The 22,295-nt window shown below is 25.3% G+C and overlaps 1 protein-coding gene across 1 annotated transcript; it reads right to left on the minus strand.

The window, feature by feature from the left end:
* Window positions 1-1,328: 1,328 nt before the first annotated feature.
* LOC132927609 (carcinine transporter) lies at window positions 1,329-21,366 on the minus strand. Its single transcript, XM_060992171.1, has 12 exons — window positions 21,299-21,366; window positions 19,314-19,526; window positions 18,001-18,183; window positions 13,074-13,177; window positions 12,801-12,955; window positions 10,344-10,512; window positions 10,078-10,204; window positions 7,229-7,350; window positions 6,942-7,156; window positions 5,316-5,497; window positions 2,961-3,139; window positions 1,329-1,931 (listed from the first exon to the last, which is right to left on the minus strand). Exons 1-12 carry the CDS (start codon window positions 21,332-21,334, stop codon window positions 1,748-1,750), a joined length of 1,869 nt encoding a protein of 622 aa, XP_060848154.1. The 5' UTR covers window positions 21,335-21,366; the 3' UTR covers window positions 1,329-1,747.
* Between the last annotated feature and the right edge of the window lie 929 nt (window positions 21,367-22,295).

Below are 22,295 nucleotides of genomic sequence, written 5' to 3' on the forward strand. Positions count from 1 at the left end.
TGGAACATAATATTTTTTTATGAAATTAATTCTAGTTGCTCCAAAGTTTAGGAACAAAAATGTGCCTTTATTATTTGAATTTTTATATTTGTAAAAATTGTGTTTCACTTTTAAGGTTGTGATCTGAATTTTAATTTTCTAACAAGTATAAAATGTTAATGTATTTTTCAGTTTAAATAATTATTTAACAATTTAAACTTAAAATCGTAAAATACAATAATCTCGTGTGTATATATTTATAGACATATTAAATTAAAAATATGATTGAAAGTTTTATGAAATAAACACAATATTACTAATTACTATTACACTTATATAACACAATAACCATTCAAATTATTTTAAATATGAATCAATATTTTTATCTTAAATTTGTTAAATAGATTGTATATTGTAACTAAGTAAAGTCATTATGTAAATAACTCTAATAATTAATATATATATATATATTAATAACTAACTAAATTGTAGTATAAACCGTATTTTTAAATTTTAAACTGGTATATTAAATACCAATTTTATGAACTTATGGTTGATTCATCTGTCAATATTTAAATATGATTACTTATTATTCAAAAACATAATGTATTATTATATTATTATATTGAAACGTAGAAATACGCCAAACTTACTCATGACAAGACGTGTCGTTATACGAGCAAAATTAAATTATGTACATGAATATATCTAAATTAACATTTAACTTAAAGATACATGATGTAATATGTCGACTTCTGACTAAGTTATACATTGTATATTCAAAAGTACGATTCTATTTATCTAAAATAAATTTTATATACTATTGTATACACTTAACATAATATTATGTATTATTTCAAGCTAAATTATTTAGATGTGTTGTATTTTGTATATAAAATTATAAGCTTAATAATACTAAAACCTTAGTAATAACTAATTATAATGATTACAATTGAAAATTGTATAACTATATATGAAAAATTTACAATTTTTAATATTTTACTAATTAAGAAGTAAAGTTTAAAATAACTGAATACTTTCCCATTTATAAACCATTTTATTTTTCTATGTATTTTGCTTTGTAATAAAATATTTTTATAATACAAGCAATATATTTAAAAAAATACTATAAATATCATAAAACAAAGGACTAGAAAGACTACAAAATAATAAAAGTAGAAAATTTAAGTCACTCAATAATAATCAAAATAATCAAGTCAAACTTATTGAAAAAAAAGTATTTCTAAAAAGTATTTTAAAATGATAACTTCTTATATTTGTAAATTATAATAAATAAATTAATATGATATTGAAAATTATGTTGTACAGTAAATATACAAATTATAATTATTGTATATTATGCAGTTATCAAAAACAAATAAAATTATATAGTTCATTATTGTTCTATTAATTTTTATAGGCAAATTATTATATATTTTTTTTAAAATAGTAGGTATTATTCGTTCTATTCCCAAATAATAAATAGTCATAATTTATAATTTAAAAATAAACACATTTGCACTTATTTGAATAGTTTTCAATAATCTGTGATTATAATATTATGTTAGTACTTACACTTTTTTAGTATAATTATAGTAAAAATTACGCTGGAAACATATTCATTAATCATAACAAATTTAACTAAAAAAAACCTTATCTGCTTCAAAAATTACGTTTATGAAAGTATCTACACGTCATATTGACGCCGATCATCTATATTATATTAATAATAAACAACGATATAAATCAAATAAAACAAACAAATCTTCTAAAACCAGCAAGTCATTTTGACTACGCCCGAAGAGTCGAGAGGTGTTTCCATAGTGCTCTGTTGTCTAGTGAACTTAGATCTGCCACTAGCACTTCCTGTAGCAAGTGCCGTCGTTTCTGTCGTAGGAGACATTTCCATTTTTTCAGTTAGGTCTTCGTACGAATTCGAGTGCTCTGAAGGTCTGTAAATAAACATAATATTTTATGTTCAACGACAATCAATATTAGAAAAAAATTAGCGATTTGAATGGTTAACAATTATGATCATATTTTTTCTATATTACCTCAATAATAACTAGCCCAAAATAGTTGTTAGTAGTTGATACATAGTATTTGTTATTTGGATTTATCGAGTGATTTTAATTTAAATAAGTACTATAGTTTAATTAACTTATTAATAAAGCTATTAATAGGAAGGTACACATATTTATTCGATTTAAATCACAAACAAATATAAATAAATAATTATGGGTTTATAATATAAATATAAATATTATAACAAACACTGCTATATTAAATAGGTTTTTAAAACACTACTACATATACCTCATTTTTAAAATACAATATCAGACAGTAATAAATAGACTAAAAATTGGTCTTACAAAGCTAACACACATGGATACTTTATAGTCAAAGAAGAACCTCCAGCATATCTAACATATGGTAGATACTCAGCTTATATTATATTAAAAAATGTGGCCAATGTAAACACAAAGAAAATAGAGCAATGTATCCGATAAACTAGTTGAAATCCTATAATACCACAAATATAAACAACAAAATAAACCTTTTTTTAAAAACAAACCAATTTATGTTTAATCTAATTTATACATTCAGAACTAGAAATCGTAAATTAATTTAAATTTTAAATATTACATAGGTTCATCATAAGGATATAGCTAATAGCGATTTTTGTTGAAGCATTTATGACTATTATTTATATATTTGATTATTATTCTATGTATATCAGTTGTTGTTATTCAAACGGAATTATTTAATGGTAAAATAACAACATATTTATGTCAAATACTTTTTCGTAGTAGGTAATAATAGTACTTATTACGTTTATACGAATATTCTGGTTTTTTAAACTTATTACACTTACCAATTTTCTGAAGTGATGAATAGTGATTTGAAAAAAAATGTGAACGTATATGATAAGGATTGAAATACAGCTATAACTTAAAATTATATAGTGGATAAAAATTTACCTTTTGGGAATACAGGTTATACAATCCGCCATAGTCCAGTTTTTTCCAAATTCTTCTCCTTCTTCGACCGTCTGCGGTAACTTATAATGCAATGTCTCAGGAAGACGGAGACCGGTAATTCCACCAATCACTGACAGTATACCCATTATTAACAGTGGTAACACTAAATTTTCACGTCCCTGCATTTGAACAGTTTACGATATAATTACATTTTATTTTATTTTATTATTCAATAAAAACGAAACGTTTCCAAATCCGTACTTTGACATAGGAAATTAATATGTATATTTTTTTATTAAAATTAGAAAATAATAATTACAAACTATATTATTGATGAGCATATATATTTTGTTGTAATAGAAATACAAGACATGGTCACGTGAATGGAAGGAGCGTCCTGCAGGGGCACTAACTTCGAATAGGATAATATTATTTGCAGTAAAAGTATATAACTACGAACAGTTGAACATATTACATAATCAAAAATTGTTTATGCCAAAAGAAAAGTGTTATATTAAAGTCGTTTGGTTTATTTTTAGTTGGAAAAAAACAGTTCGAGACTTTCTTAGATTATATTATCAGTCACTAAATATCGTATTAATTGTTTAATTTTTTACCGTTACAATAGTTTCTCAAAAGCGACATATTCAGTGTAATCCTTTTTTATACATAATAATATTTGTTTTGTTACATATAGATACATATTTATAGACACGTCACATATATAATATATATTTTTAAGTTTTAAAAGATATTTATTTTTTTTATGTATGTATGTGTTTGTTTGTTATAATATTTTATACAAATTTAAAATAGCTACCTCCTAAATTATTTGAAAATTATATCAATGTAAATTATGTGTAAATTGCGATAGGTACATATAATTATGTTATATTTGTCACTTAAATGTAAATTGTTAAAAAATGTTTATTTTGAAGTACACTTATATTTTGTTTTGTTTTTTTGTTACGCTGTGCGTATTTGTTTTATGAGTGAAATAATCCAAATTGACAATAATACTATTGTTTATTTTTTATGATCCATGTCGAGTTTCAGTATAGGTTTTTGACCTCACATCATTATTGCTATAGTTGTTTATTATTGTTTTTTAAATCAATGAAGCTAATTTAAAAAAATAATAATAATAAACTTACATTTCATTAATGTTTATCAAATACCGTATTTATATACTACAACTCGAATGTTTATTTATTGTGTCGAAATTTTATTTTTAAAATTGACGCTTGTTGTTTCGGCATACATATTAAAGTTGGACCGTGTATGTTGTATAGTTCGAGAAATATAAATCGTTATGTTGTGATTTATATTACTTAAAACATCGAAATGCGCGAGTATCATATGACATATATTATGTAGCTAATTCGATTCGAACCGGATACAAATTGTCGATTTGTTGTATCATATTAAATTTAATACCTTCCCTTGCAAATATGCGGTCAATGACAATACAATAAAATTGCTCAACATATTTTATATTATTTTAAAATGAAAATAATATTAGTGTAAGTATAATTCTTACATATATCAAACTTCAAAAGTAGTTTGAAATTTTAAAAGCTTAATAAGCTTATTAAATCATAAAAGCAAGACATTCGAAAAGTATATAAAAATCGATCAATTAATAATATAGAAATAGAGTATCGCGTTATTTATAAAGTAAACATTACGTTTTCCTTCGTTAAATTATGAATAAAAGAATTATTTGAGAATTATTATGAAATGTAAACTTTGAAATTAGTGATGGTTCGAACCTATTTTTTTTGGTATCTAACCGAACACGAACCGAACATTAGCAAAGTATTGGGAACCCGAACTTATAATTATTTAAATAAACCCAAACCGAACATTACACCTACAACTTTTTATCGAACAAAGAATTTTTTTTTCTTTTACAAAAATATTGAAATAATGAAAATTATACTTACGTACAATTAAATACACCTATAACATCTAATGTTCGGTTCGGTTCGACATTTGAACAGTTTGACCCATCACTATTAGAAATTATGTCATTGTAATCCCTTATCTGACTTATGTACCCATTTTTAGTAAATTATTGAATTTTTTTAAATATTTTGATTTAAGTTATATGACAGTTAAATGTTTTATTTTACCTAAAAATGTAATTACTTATCTATACTGTTTGTACAGCTTGACAGATACTTATAAGTTATAACGTATAGAGTAAGATATTTAAGATTATAAAGTTGTATAAATTGAACTCTATACTCTATAGCAAATAGGTACACCATATAATCTATGTAATAGTGTATAAATAGTGTATTTTTATACATATTACGCTAGTTAATACTAAATATACGTGTATGTACTTACCAAATAGTTAATAAATGGTATTAATACCAAACCAAGACCAGCGATGTACGCAGAAGTTCCAATACCAATTCCACGCAATTGTGTCGGATAGAGTTCACCGGCAAATGGATAGATTATTAGAAACGAAGCTGATATTGTGAACTTAGAAAATAAAAACAAAACTAACGTAGTAATCACAGCATCTGAAATTAAATTCAATCAGTTCAGCTAGACCATCGGTAATAAATGTATAGGTTAGACATGTTTTTAAAGTGTATATTATTGCACAAAATAAAATTTGAATATTTGATTGCATTATATACACACGTTCAATAAAATACATTTTTTTTTTTTTATGCCTTCTATGTTCAGAAGCATTCATTAGATACCTTTTTATAGAAAATTATATTTATCGATAACAATAATTCAACATGAGTATTAATAGGGGAGGATTCGGATATGCAGTGCACTCTAGTTAACAAGCAAGTTAGCAACCGTAATAGCAATTCTTGATACTGTGTCGCATTGTTTTAATGCTTAGACGCCAACAATCGAAGATAATGATTATATTTTCTTATTTAGAGTATCATAAAACGACAATTCCAAAGCGTTTATTCAATACTCGTATAAATGTATGAACACAAGCAGAACAATAAAAAATAAAAATAAAATGTTATTCATTTTTTTGAAGTACGTTTTATTAATTACAGTTACAGACGTTACAATCAATAGGAATAGAATACAACTAATTTAACTGTATTAAAAATGTTATCATAAAATATAAAAATATACATAAAAGTTTCAAATCTCCAAGAAAAATAATTTTAAAAAACACAAGTGTAAATATTACTTAAATTTGTTAAACTAAAAAATGAACTAATTGTTATGAAGAATCTTACATTAAATTTTTAAGTTTTTACTATAAAAATTGAACACTTGATAAGATTTTAATTATAAAATATTTCTCCTGATTTGAACTAATATTTTACCAATTTAAATGACTACTCAATAAAGTAATGAAACCAAATATGATTCTTACAACAAATAAGAAGATAAATCATTGTTTTACGCGTAAATTTGTTATTTTGTCAAAATTTAAACTTCAGATGGTCATAAAAAATATTTAAGGAATTACGATCAACTTAAAACAAATTCTGTTAGAACAAATTATGATGAAAATTGTATATAATTTTCAAGGTATTTACTGGATTAATCAAACATTTTAAATGTTTATTTATTATTAAAAAAGTGTCAAAATATTTTGAAAATTGTATTATACATAGAAAATTATAATAAAAACATTTATTGAAAACTAGAAAATGTAAAGTATCTATAGTAATTTGTTTCCGAGTTATACCAAAACATCCAAATCAATTTTTTAAAACTAGTTTTGCGTAAAAATTCCCGTGTTTTTATTTTTTCATGTTGTTTAAAAAAAAAAACTAGAATTTTTCAACTTTAATTTTTTAATAATACCAACTGGTAATTTACTATCAGAAATCACCTTCAACGTTGAAAATTGAAGTATTTTTATATCATATATTAAGACTCAAAACACATATCACTGTAAAATCAATGAATTCATTGCTCCGCTTAGAATCTTAAATACATATGAATGTACGTTGCAATAATATCCGTTATGTTTACCTTGAGGCAAAGTGACAGTAACGATGCAACTAATACCGCTCAGCGTCATCGCCAGGCACAGGGGCCATCGGCGACCCCACCGATCCATAAGCAGCCAACACACTAGGCAACTAGGCACTTCCACAACAGACGACAACAGAAAGCTCAAGTATTGATTTTGTCCCAACGATGGACCATAATAACTCAGTCCAATATACACCATATCGTTGGCGAACCTGAAATAAAATATAAAGTATTGTGTCCAAACTTATAGTTTTACTCGAACAAGCCAATTTTATTGCATGTACCAGTTGAACGTTATCAGGATCGACTTCAATCGCATGTTGGGCGTACGGCACAGGGCCAACACTCCTGGCCCTTCTTTTAAACGTTTTTCTTCACTCAGAGTGCGTTCCATCATCATTTTTTGCTAAATACAAAGAATAATCACTCAAATATTAAGACTTTTTTGAGAATCACAATGCAATAAATCATACTCTTTATCGAAGAGAAAGTTTTAAAATTAAGGTATGTGTAAAAAAGAATACAGTTAAGTTTGGAAATTAATATTACACTTGCAAGTTGGTTTTAAACTCACTTAGATTCGCTTTATAACATTAATTTATGAGTTAGTAACAAAAAAATTAATAATATTTATCTAGACTTTTAAAATCTATGGACTGACAAAAATACATAATGACCCAGTGTTCTAACTGTTGAGTATACTATTTTATTAGATTTCATACGAGTATACGACCATACTGAACTATTTATTAGACTATTAGAGTATACATAACAAATATTATATTCGTTATAACTTATAAGCAATAAAAGTATTTTATTTTTATAAAACAAAACCGTTAGGTACCTAACTGTTTTTCAATCAAATTATTAAATTATTATTATTTATTCTAGATCTTCTGCTTTTTTATTTTAACTTTTTAAATTAAAATTCTTTAAAAGTCTAAGTTTATTTTACGATAAACTTTTTATAACCAAATAATGAATATTAAATTTTAATTTCTTACCTATTTTATTAACTATGACCCTGCAAAGTTTTGAAATGTAATTGATTATTTCTGAGGTTATCGATTAACTATTAAAAAGTAATTAAAAAATGATCCATTTAATAAAAAAAAAAAAACAATGGAATGTGAAAATCATATATATTATTAAGCTGATAAAAATTAATATGATATTTTAAATTTCCAAACCCGATCACAATGGTGTGCTCGTTACACAACTTCAGATGGCCAGTGTAAGTTTAATAATAATTTTTCTAAATTACAATAAAAAGCAACAGGACTTTTGAGCCTATATTATATTAATCAGACTGTGTAATCAGACGAATTTCTTTCTAATTGTAATTTAAAGTCAGTTGACTGCCTTTAATCAATAAATCAAACATTACAATATTATTATTATCATATTTTGGTGCACTGGTGTACCTCTATTGCCTATACAGTACGCCGTGTGACATATTGTAACATTTTGATTTCCGACATAACATAATGACTGCAGACCATTAAGAAATTTGTTAACTTCAAGATTAGAACATGATGAATAATAATTGTTATATATTTTTAAATCAATAATAATTCGTCGTTTTTTAAAATCATTCAGATTTATAATAAAAATATTTGTCAATCAAATCAAATCATGATTATTTTTACATATTAAAAATGAAACATTTATTAATTTTTAACTACTGCTTATATTATTACAAAATAAGCGTGGTTATAATATGATGTATACTATAATTTTTAACTCTCAAGAAACCTACCTTATATTACATTTTCAAAATTTTTGACCAAAAATTAGAATTTAATCAAGGAAAATAAAAAAATAAATTAAAAAGTTGAAAATATTTTTAAATTTAAAGATCTTATAAAATATTAAAATGCTCATATTCTATGATTATTTAATGATAAAAATGTCTGCTGTTATTCTTTTTTTAATGCTCACAAGGAAAACCAAATCGGTAATCTCAAAAATGGTTAAACCCCCGCTTTTTCACTTTCTTAATTCGTTTTTCCTTATTATAAAAATCTGTATTGAGATTTTTCTGGTTTTGAACTCTTGAAAGTACCAATCAGATAAAATTGTCTACCTTAAATCATATTCAAAATTCAAAGTAGCATATCTCGCAGCAGTAACCAGGTCTAAGTACAATCACTGCAGTGTGGCGTGTCGCGTGTACCACTTACGCCCGTGTAACCACTATTTTATGACACAAACAGCGCGACTCAATCAAATCTGCTTCCTTAACTGATCCCCAAAGAGTTGGAACGTATAAACCGATGGCGAAAGCCACGACTTACCTCGGTAAAGTTCTACAAAAATAACCAGGTCTATAATTTCGACCACTTGGTAAATTGATTTAAATAAAATAATAATATATATTGTACAATCGAATTTGCATTTAGTGTCTATGTTTTATTCTCAGTGCTCGCCTCTCATACTGCATAAACTTGTATTGCTAAACTGGTAAAATGGTCAATGACAACCAATGGCTAAAGTCATCACAACTTGTGTCATAGATTGAAGCATTTTCAAAATGTGATGACGACATATATATATCATTAAACGACTAATACATTCATTGCTCCTTTCAAAATCTAAAAAATGCTTATTGTGCTATTGATTATATGTGTAACTAAAATTATCATGATAGTATATACTGTATAGTATGTAAATAAACACAAATAATGGAAGTTACAAATTGAATTCTTTTTTTTTCATTAAGAAATTTCTAGACTCAGACGAACGCTATAGTTCTACAAAACATATTGTTATTACAAACTTGTTGTGTAAACATTACTGCTTTCTCTACTAAAACGTTATCTAATACTTATGTTTTACAGCGATTAAAAAAACAAATATAATAACATGATGAGCTCGCAAAGTAAAGACACATTTCTTTAAACATTGTATATATATATAGTAATTTATTAAATAGACTTTACTTATAGTAATACCTATGGATATTATACAATAAAATTTCGTTCGGCGAAAATTCTATTAAAATGTTTAAAGTATCGAATATTTTGCTAATAAAAAAAAAATAATCACATTATTTAAAAAATATCACAAATAATTTGTCGTATAAATCGCCAATCAGAAAATGATTTTAAAAAAACAAAGTGTATGGTCGTACCTTTAGTTTTTGTTTGAACGTATCTGGCAGCACGGTCCCATTAATTCTAGCTAGGGTTTCCAATATTTTCAAAGCCTCTTCGATTCGACCTTTAGCCAGTAGCCATCTTGGTGATTCTGGTAGGAACCTACAACGCAAAATTAAATTGTATGTGTGCTTGTATGCAATTATGACAGGTCGTGTAACAGACGCTCACGGAACACGTGCATTCTATAATAAAGTCACAATGTCCATGTTCGACCACAATAATGAATGTTTTAACTTGCCACCAGTATATAAAGTATAGTGTGAACGGGGTGGACGTCGCCAACGCCAAGTATACCCAATTGCGTACGTAGTACGTAACGCCAGACAACAGCATCAGACCAAGCGTGTAGAACATGCATGTCATCACGGTAATAAACGACCTGTAGTTTGGCCCGACGAGCTCCAGAGCTAAAAAGAAAACATCTTACTATCAGTATTTAATACTGTTAATGCAAAAATATCGATTTTCGTCATTTTACTCATTGCACCTATTATACCTATGCCAATAATTGATGTTCAGTAAATTATATTGAGTTATTAATATTGTACAATATAAATATGAATCGTTCTATATTTCGATTATCAAAATAATTTTCAAAAAGTGTCTGATCCTTAACATGGAAGGAACGAGAGAAGAATAAATTTAACCTTTGAAAATATTATACGGGTAAGGTCGAATTACACATAGTTATATTTAATTTTACTCGGTACTGTAGAATGTAATTTTCAAATTAGTAATTACACTTAATCTTAAAAATATAATATTTATACTAACACTCCCGAAAACTTTTCTTGATAAATACGACACTTAATTTACATGTTTTTTGATATAAAATATATAATTTTTGTGTGTATTTCATTAAATTAAATCATTGCCACGTTCACTTTTAATGATTTGAAAATTGTTTAACGGTAGCCTATATAGTATATACAATAATAATCACACAAAAATTTAAAAAAAGAATATCTTCTACAATATTATATACTTACGTGTACCTATTAATAAGCTATACGAATTTTTTTCATATCACATATAAATATCGTTAGAAAAACTAATCGACAAAATGAAAAATTATTAGTCGTTTGAAATTAGTAATTACAGGCTTTATCAAGATTTTATGTTTATTTCTAAATTATTCAAGTCATATAATATAAATCGATCGACCAAAAACAATTGAAAAAATGTATAATTGTCAACTAAAATACCTTTACTATAAATAAATTATATAGAATTATCGGATCAAACGCAATTCCATTATTGCCACTTTTTAACCAAAATCTAATTTGAACATTTCCATTTAAAAAAAATACAAAACGTAATATTTTATGATAAAAATTTTCTAGGCTGCAGCAATAGGTAAATTATTGGGATATAATCTTTATTTTGAATTTAATTTAACTGTCAATTATTTTATTGTTAAATTGTTTGTATGATTTATAACATTCTCCTTATTTACTTATATATTTAATTAGTAGTCATTAGTCATCATAGTCATAAATAAATAATTGAAAAAACTAATTCAAATAATATGTGCATGTATTAGAAACATTTTTTACTTTACACAAACTTAAAATAAAACGATTTGCATTTGTGTGAACATCAATATATTATAACTAATAGTCTAGTTTAAAGTCAAATTATAGATATTCATTGGATAATTATTTAATATTTATAAAAATAAATATAAGATTAAAGTTGGTGGGTAGGGGAAAATTAAGATTTAGGTGGTATCTTTCATTGGAGACATTGAAACACTATTATATGGAGTATTCGTATAAATCATTTTAAAACGGACATAATTATTATAATATATGTTATTGTTTGTATTGAAATCAATTTTGTTAACATAAAAAATATAATAAGAATCATTATTGTAAAATAACAAACACAATCGTAATAATATTATAATAGAATTGGCTCAACAACAATCTTTCGTGGAATGCGTTTTATCCTTCCTGCAACATTGTCGGTATAAATACAAATAGTTTTTTTTTCTACTAACCGACCCTGACAACATTCAGTGACTCAAATCTTCAGTACATTTTATTATAAGTTATGACTAACAAAAAATATTTTCATATCATTCAATCATTTAAGTAACATGACAATGTAGTAGTATACAGTTATTATACATTTAAATTATTTCTTTGGACCGTATTAAAATCGAATAATATAATTAGGTCTAGATGCGACACACAACAACTTCATAGAAATAATTAGAAATATAAAATAAATTGATTTACTATTATCGATGTTTGTACTTAAGCAGTTAACGATGAGTAAAAACCAATATTATAATGACAAAATAAGTACACAAATGTATAGAGTTATAATATACAAAGTTGTCTAAATTTCAAGTTAATAATTTAGTAGACAATATACGTCATATTATATTACATTATTATAGCCTATAGATTATAGAATATATATATAATATATATATGATAATATGTATGTATAAATGATAAACTATCAATTATAATTTATCGTTTCTAAACAATAATTTATATAATAAAACGTAAATAATACAAAATTCAAGATATATTACAATACATAATATACGTAATAAATGTACCGTAATATGTATACACAATATACATGAGAAAATTCAAATCATACTTGGATTATTAAGTAAGTAATTTTTTTTCAATATTATTACTATTTTTGTTTCTCAAATAATTTTTTTCATACTTACATATAATAAATGGAATTTGATAAACAGCCGGTATAGTCAAACCTACAATTACTCTGGAAGTAGCCCACCACCAAAAATTCATTGCGCAAGCTGTTAACAAGCTACCGACAATTAATGTAGCCAAACACAAAAAATACGATTTTCTCCTTCCAATTCTATAAAAGAAAATAGTTATAATAATAATAATAATAATAATGCAAATTAATTGTTATAACTCATAATAAAAAAAAAAACAATGATACGAAATTTAGAATTGTAAGATTACTCTCTCACCTGTCATTTAATACACCAAAAAAATATACTCCAATAGGTCCTCCCAAGTTTAGGGCTGCTAGTCCGACTGTCGGATATATGTCACGTTCACAGACCAAATCAAACTAATAAAATAAATATAATTTGTCATAAACTCTTAACACATAATAATAAATAATTATTTAATACTTATCAAATTCCCTTAAAAAAAAAAAGTGGTTCTCATAAAATTCATTGAAACAAAGTAAATTGCCTGCTTTGTACGCCTTGATTAAGTATTATTATATTGTATGTAACTTCTTCAAATTTAATATTATATTACAATGTTCTTCAATTGAGAATAAATACTATTTTGGCTTGATTAATATTTTAAATAATAAAATAATTGAAAGTTTTTATAATTTTCCGAAAAATGTTTATACAGTTAATTAAATTTAAATTATTGTAAATTCGAATTTTATTCTGGAGTACATATCTATTATTCGGACTAAAATTAACTCGTTGCTGTTATAACAATTTGATGTTTAAATTTAATATTAATATTTATACTTCATGCGATTTATTTAAGTTAAAAACAAATTCAATTTGCATTTTAAACGTGTTTTTATAGAATCACAGAAACCACTAACAAAAATCAAAAAACTACCGAGAATTATTTTTAACCCTAGGACTTTCATTTTACAATTGGCTGTTTTAAACATTTCTATATTAATAATTAAAACCTGTATAGAATGATAATACATATTATTTTTTATGACCAAACACCATTCAGACAATATTATTTACCTCCACAGTCATTCACATGACACGAACGTGCTTATCATTTAATTAAATTCATATTCTCAGCCAAATGTTTTATATTGTATTCGTATGATTGAATACCGTATATATAAGTGAAATTTTATGGACATCTTGATCAGCGCATAAAATTTTTGTATAAGGTGTATTACCTACGTTAAATTCGATTTTAAAGTTAACTTTTTTATTTTGTATTATCGCTTAAAAAATACCAGTATGATATTATAATGATAAATTCATGGTCATCGAGTTTTCCATATCTCCGCGTGGTGTGCACGACCTTTTCAATGTCGAAAATATATTTTGTTTAAAGTTCAAATAATTGAAATTCATAAATACTTTATTCATTATCATATTATCATATTAATTCTACCTATAACCTATGTGTACATTTATTTCAGTTTTAACTGATTTTGTAAATAAGTATTTAAATATCTACACTCCACAGTGCATCCACATTTTATGTGGACTAACCCCTTAAAAATTAAAAATTCTAAATATTCTAATACTCCATTGAACATATAGTGATTATTACATCATCTTTTGCGTATTAAATATTTAATATATTTTATGTATATCGAATAAGTAAATAATTGTATGTGCATTATTATACATTAATTGTAATGTCATGTATCGGGTTAATTTACTCAACGTTTATTATTAATACTACGACAATAATAATATTATATAGGTGTACTCGGAAATCAAGAAAGCGTAATAGTGCGACCAGTCGGCGGCGGTATTTTTTTTCCTCCATATACACTGGCACGTACCTCTAACTATAATATTATACCATATTATAATGTTATTATAGATACTATACTATACCACTATACTTACGTCGAATTGCTTATGTACCTACGGCATAAGTGAATACAAATTGTACACAAGCATGACATTAAAATAATATGTTATTACGCGCTCTATCGGATGACAAATTACAGGCGTGCGGCCGTCGCCCGTCGATATTATAATATTATATATTATTATGCTTCACTTCGTTAACCTTCCGGATTACGTAGGTACACATTATAATATTATACCATCAATGAATCCCAGACCGACGCTACCACGTTGTTACACGCCTCTCACTCGGCATCACATGTATATTATTGTACTTATCCATACATATATATATATATATATATTTATTTATTTATAATACTACAATACATGACGTGTGTCATTAACATTTCAAACCGCACCTTGACGCAGTGGTTTTCCGTGAGTTTTCGACTGGTATCGATGACGGAAAACGAATACACATACGTAGTACCATAATATAATAATTATGTAATATGTATAATGTATGATATACTATGCAGACGTTAATCGGATCGGCAGTTTGAATTAATTGTAAATAATTATAAATATAAATAATAGGTATTATATATTATTTATGGTATAACTAATATAGGTGACATGTAAAATCAAAATAATACATCATGGGAAATAGATCTTAAGAAAATGTTGAGTACATATTATTAGCTATTTCATAAGATATTTTCAACAGCTAAAAATGTTAAAGATATTATCATTTTATACCCTCTTTTTACATTATTTTTTCATTTTCTTTATACATTTTAGATAATCCTATGCAGCATGTATTGCATGATGTAAACTGATATTAATGGAAAAAAAAGTCTTTTGAATTTTTATTTTATGGTTTAAAAACTCCATGATATATTAATAAGTGCTTAATAAGTGCTATCTTAAATGCCATGAAATACTAATACTAATTGTAATCGCGATTAAGAATGTGCAGTTAGGTCTAAACTTTTGAGTAATATAATAATATAATCTTATCTCTCATTTTATTAAATATATTATTCAGTTTATTTTTACCGTACAATGTGTCCGCATTATGCAAATCTAACAATATAGACAGAATAAAGTGTACGTTTAACCATTTTCGGGGAAAAACTCAAGCCGAATTTAATATGCTACACAAAAATTATACATGTATAATACATCAAATACTTTTTTACTTCCGGACCACACGTCCGGCTTATTCCACACAATTAATTCATTAAAAAATATTACGGGTTATTTATTAAAAAAAAGTCTACATAAGACTTATTTTTTACTGATCTTATTCATTTTCCTCCTACGCGCGCAAATTGAATTGAATTCCACAAACTCGGAACAAAAAAGAAAACGTTTATAAGTTCATTATTTTCCAATGCATTGTATTTTATGCACGTATTGAGTTGATTTTTGTCACATTTTTTTTTTAATTTTCAGTGTAATATATTTATCATAGTTGCATGAACCAAGAATGCATTGGAATTGACTGATTTAAATTTAAGATTTTCACATGTTCTGTGGACTGCAAACGAATTGATGATATGCGTTTTCACTTTATGAGGCTGATAAAATAAACTAAAATCTTACAATATATCTATTCGTTGAACGCCAATCGTACATTATAAAACATAATAAAAATTAAGAATAAGTAATACTAATCATTTACTTAATGTATATTTAATTTATAGTTTTAAGTTATAACAATAGTCAATAGAGTGATCTTAACACATGTTTAGACTTGTTTAAAATTGTATGTGTTAAGAATTTTTCAATGATACAACTATATACAAGTATACAACTATTCATATTTAGTTTTATCAAAAAATTCTAAAAATCCAATGTGCATGCTACAGGCCTACAGCATTAAAATAAAATAATAATCTGTAGAATAAAACCAAACCAATAAATTATTTGTGTTACGTTATTAATTAAATAAAAATTGATAAACCAACAATATTTTTGATGATTCTTTAACAAAAAATATATATAAAATAACTAATAAAGATAATTGGACATTTTTGTGATCAGTTTTAGTAAAACGTTAACAGTGTTTAAATTATTTAAGTTACAAAATCTTAACGCATTTTATTATAATGGTCGAATTATAATAATTATTATTTTTAATATCTTTAATCATAAAAACCTTATTAAAAAATGCACATAACTGAATTATTTTTCAATCTAAATGATTAACTGCATTTCTTTCAAATGCATAAACCGCCTATAGTCGTACATTCAATTACGACACTTATCTAAAACATTTATTTATTTGGATGATTGAACAGGTACCCAACTGATAACATTTTAAGACTGGAAATTATAAAACTCATTGTCTTCTGCGGATAGGTATGATATATACAATTTAAACGATCATACTTGTATATTTTGAAAAAATAAAACTCGTTCAATGATTATTTTAAACTTTATTATAATCGTATGGTTAACATACGTATACATCATAATATCATATTACTATTATTATTATTACTATACATAATATAATATCCGCTCCCCAGTTATATAGTCGTAATAACTCGTATTGGTACGATTGGCACAGACGCATCGTAGTGCGCCGACTAATAATTTCACGGTGTACTTTGTCACCGTAATCGTTTCTGAGCGAGAAAGCCAATTAATTATTACTCTTTCCATTCAAGTGGCACCGACAATATAATAATATAATACAATAATATTATATACTATATACGGGTAATTATTTCATCGGACGGAATTAGCTAATAAACCGCCGCGATGTTTTCAATTGACTAATTGAACTTCTTTGATAATCGGTAAAAGGGCTACTGTAATGCTATTATGTAATGGAGTATCGAGAACATAAAAAAATAATAATAACGATACGATAAGAACTATAACATTGCGGTCTTATTCAATCGTATCTATACGTGTGTGAGTCCATTGCGATGCATAATATTATGTTTTGAATTAACAATTAATTCCATTTTTTAACCACGCTTATGATTTTACGATGTATATGTTTTTCCATCACCTAACAATTCTTTATAACATTAGCCTATATATTTAATTAATATTTACCATATAAATTTTAAAATTAACTTCAAATAAAAAATCGTATGATTTAATTAACTTTAAAACATATTGTTCCACACAATACATCACAAATTCTTATAGCCATACGATCTAATCTCCATCTATATTTAATATCTTCTTAACTAATGTTACATTATATAGGTATCATGATAACGATAAATCTATTTTTTATTTATTGGTTTAATGTATTGTAATTTAAATTGTTTCAGTTCACGTACACTTACTTACATTATTAACTATATAAAAATGCTATGTACTTTTTTTGATTACTTACATCGATTACAATTGAAGACTGTACGAAACTCTTATCGTATTCCCAACTGTTACATTTCTCCAACGGCCAACTTTCATTTACCAACTGTTCCAAATTTCCGTGAACTTCAGAAGAAGACACCAAGACGTCTGTCCAGTTAACTGCATACCGCATACATCCATTTTTTATTTGAGTTACGTTACTCTATAATTAAATTATGACGTGTAAGTTTACAACGAGAAAAACAAAACCATTGCTGCACACATATTGTTCATACGAAAAATACTTCACAGTGCACAATACATTACACTCATATCCTCAAGACACACGAGTTTGCCCAATCAACGTATTATTAGTTTATCACATTAAACTAAAAATTTATAATTAATCAACTATACTCAATATTTTGTCATTGTAATCGTCACAATATATAATGGACTTCAAATACACAAAAACGATTACCTGACAAATTATTAAGAAACTCAAAGAAATTAAACTTCTTTCTAAAATCAAACAATAGTTTTGGTTAGCAATTAGAATTAAGAAAAAGTATAATCGTTTGATAGCCATTCACGTTCGAGGTTCAAGCTGTGATCAAACTATGTGCTTACGTGTCTTCATTTAATAATGATATAACACAATAGTGGCAATATTATAATTATCACGTTATTTTGTTTTATTACATATTTAAATTTAATAATACAAATATTAAAACATGATAAATAAACTGATTAAAATTAATAATTTGATAATAATATTAAAAAATTATAATATCATTTGAAGCCAAAGTTATGTATCCGTCGATAAAAAAATATACAATTTATGCGTATAAAAAATAATTTTATATTCCTTTATTTAGTGGATAATATAGGTATATTTTTAGTGTTATTTCCGTCGCAAAATCATGTCATACAGTATTTATTGTAATTCTACGCTAAATGTTACCAATTTTATTTAATTTTACAAATTTTAAATTGCATTATACCTATATTTATTTATTTTTAATAGAAAAAAAAATTTTCAATTCTGTACCATACATAAAATTACTACAAAAATGAACATACATGTACATTATATACCTATACCACAATTTATTTTTGAAAATTTAAAATTTATTAATCATCAAATAATTTGTTAATATTCGTTTAATACTATTGATGCGTATTGTTGCATCCAAAATATCCATATTATTGTGCTTATAAATATTGATACTATAAACCTTATTCGGAGTTCTAAAAATACTCGTATAATATCTTTTGCATATTATCAACAGTTATAATAATATTGTGTCCGCGTATATTTAACGCTTGCAGATTTAAACAAATTGGATTTACTTGTTCATAAATTTGTTTTCTCTGTTCCGCAGTGAAATTAGACAGCTGCGGTTCCGAACACCAATGTGGGGGAACGTCGGACATGAACAGTTGGTTGAACGCTCCGAAACCGCACGGTATACATGCGGGCAGACAAACAAGCCATAACAATAACTTTTGATAGCGACCAAACTCTCCGATAATTGGCAAGACTTCGTCCAAGTCAACTTCATTCTATAAAAGTCACGATAATATAATAATATTTATTTATTTATTCAGAAATAGTCCAAAAATCAATATCATAGAATATTATATTATTATAATACGATAAAAACTCATTTCTTTTCAGTTGATAAAAATATACGTGGAAATGTTTTTGAATTAAATTGCAAAAGCCGAAAATATAGATGTATCACGACATCAGCGAGTTTGTCATAGTATCATATTCAATTGAGATGACTATATTATATGAATGCGTTCTAGATGTCATTTTTCAAAATCCCAGACTTTTATGGTAAATAATGATTCTTATAAAAAAAAAAAATTATGTAATCATATATTATCGTCATTATTCATAATTATAAATCAGTATATAAAATATATTATTTTTGAAATTAATTAATTGTACCAAACATCTATTTTTAAATTTGATATAAACATTAAACACGATTACAATAAAAATATCAAGATTGGTTATAAAATCTTAGGCAAACTTAAATTTTAAAATTATATAAAAAAAACCAATTATAATTAATTTATGTACATTAATGTCTTAATAAGTTCAAAATTATATATAATATCTTAATTTTAAGTATCTTGGAGTAATTATTGTTTAGTTCCTGGTTTTTTGCAAAAAAACATTTGTGGAAACGATATATTATTTTATCCATTATTCAGTCTAATCAATTTCTGTCTACATAAAACTCTAAAAACACTTACTATAATATACCCAAACATTTTTCTTAGAACAAATATGTTTTATTGTGATTGCGATGAAATCCAAAACATAAAAGTAACTATAAATCGATAATTACCATGTTAATTAAAACAGTAATGTCTTCATTAATAATAATTACATGTATTTGTCTTGAATAGGAGGGAGAATGGGCTATTCACATGTAGATTTTTGGCACGCAGCTCTAAACTCAATGGAATTTAGGCCAAAAACAAGTCGCAAAACAAATTTAAATGTTTAAAAAAACACATGTTTCTTTTAACACTATTAACAATATTGTATGTATATTGCAATGTGAAATTTATACCTATTTGTTTAAAATAAAATCGATTCTTAATTCACCATAAAAAAACGATAAATTAATACCTATTGTTTACTATTTTTTTAATCAAGAGTCAATTAAATTAGTAAACAACCTTAATTTCATGGAATACAAAAAGTTTTTTATGAAGAATAGACAAAAATTGTGAACACCGTACAACAGTATATCTCGTAAAAATATTACTTTTATTATTTAAATATAATAAAATATTATCAACGATAAATCCATAATTAATACTAACAAATAAATTCATTCATACCTAAACAAATATGTGACTACACAGTACACATACAGGAGTATAGTCCATATAATGTACTTACTATATTTACATAATAAAATAAAAATAAAGCTTTTGGTATAAACATAAAAGAACATAATAACAAACTATGGTTGTATATTATAACATAATATTATAATGTGATTTACAACTTTACAACAAGCTATAAAAAACCAACTCAAACAAATGTTTATATAAATTAAGACAATAATTTTGATTTATTGTTTACATATGTATCGAATTTACAAATATTAACGAAATACATTTTAGGAGTATGGTGAAGAAAATTTAAATAAATGTGTAAATAAATTTGCCTATACTCTTCGCCGTTCATATTTTCTAATGTCATGACCATCAAAAATGTAATTATATAATAAGTAAAATAATATACTCAACGACTCCATAATATAAAAATATCCGAATGCAATAATTTGTATTTCTATTTTACTCACAATTTTCTTATTTTTTTCCGTATCACTGTTATCCATGACGAACACCACAACGAACTACAACGTCGAACAATATATAATTAAATTAATACTATTTAGCTTACATTGATTTTTTTGTTTATTTTTTTTTTTTTATTATTTTATCCGAAGACCTTCAACTATTACCAGTATGTGCATTGTATTATATATATATATATATAACTATGAGTAAATGAAATGACCGTAAATAGGAAATCTACCAGACAAAAAACGGAGTATATCGATCGTATGAATAACCATTTTATCAATTAATGGAGCACTGGCTACACCAATATCTTTCAAAAGGTCATCACTAGTTTTGAATTTCAATAATATAATGCTTATAATAAACAAAAAACGTTATTTTTCTAACGGTATTTCAATGTTTTTACAACAATCAACATACATTAAATATTGAGTAGGTACCACTCAAAACCATCGAAAGTTTGATAGTTTCCATGTTCTAGTAAAAATCAAAATAATTCATAACATATAAGTACACGTGGTAAATAAATACATTTTCTGTTTAGATATCGTAGACTTAAAGAAAAAGAGTTAAAGTAATTAAATGTCTTTGACGTTGTATATCTTGCAGCCTATATAATATATTATTCTATATTTCTATAGAGTGTATACATATAACCTTTAGGTATACATAGAGCTTAAATTTTATTGTTAGATTTAATTTTAACGCAGCTAAACAAAACATTAATATTTGAACCGTAAGAATACTCAAAAATCATTTTTAACATGTTGTTCCCATAGGTAATAAATGCAAAATTATAATTTATTATAAACGTATGATCAAGAAGACTCGAAGATTCAAATTCCAATTGTATATACACCTTAATTACGGTTAAAAATAACGTTCTCATTTTTTTTATCCGTGTTGCTGCCACCATCATATAATATATACCGTTTATATTTTATACCGTGTGTACAATTTAAGTATATTGTTTTATTCTTTATGCATAATACCTAC

This window comes from Rhopalosiphum padi, chromosome 3 (genome assembly GCF_020882245.1).
Source record: "Rhopalosiphum padi isolate XX-2018 chromosome 3, ASM2088224v1, whole genome shotgun sequence".
NCBI lineage: Eukaryota > Metazoa > Arthropoda > Insecta > Hemiptera > Aphididae > Rhopalosiphum > Rhopalosiphum padi.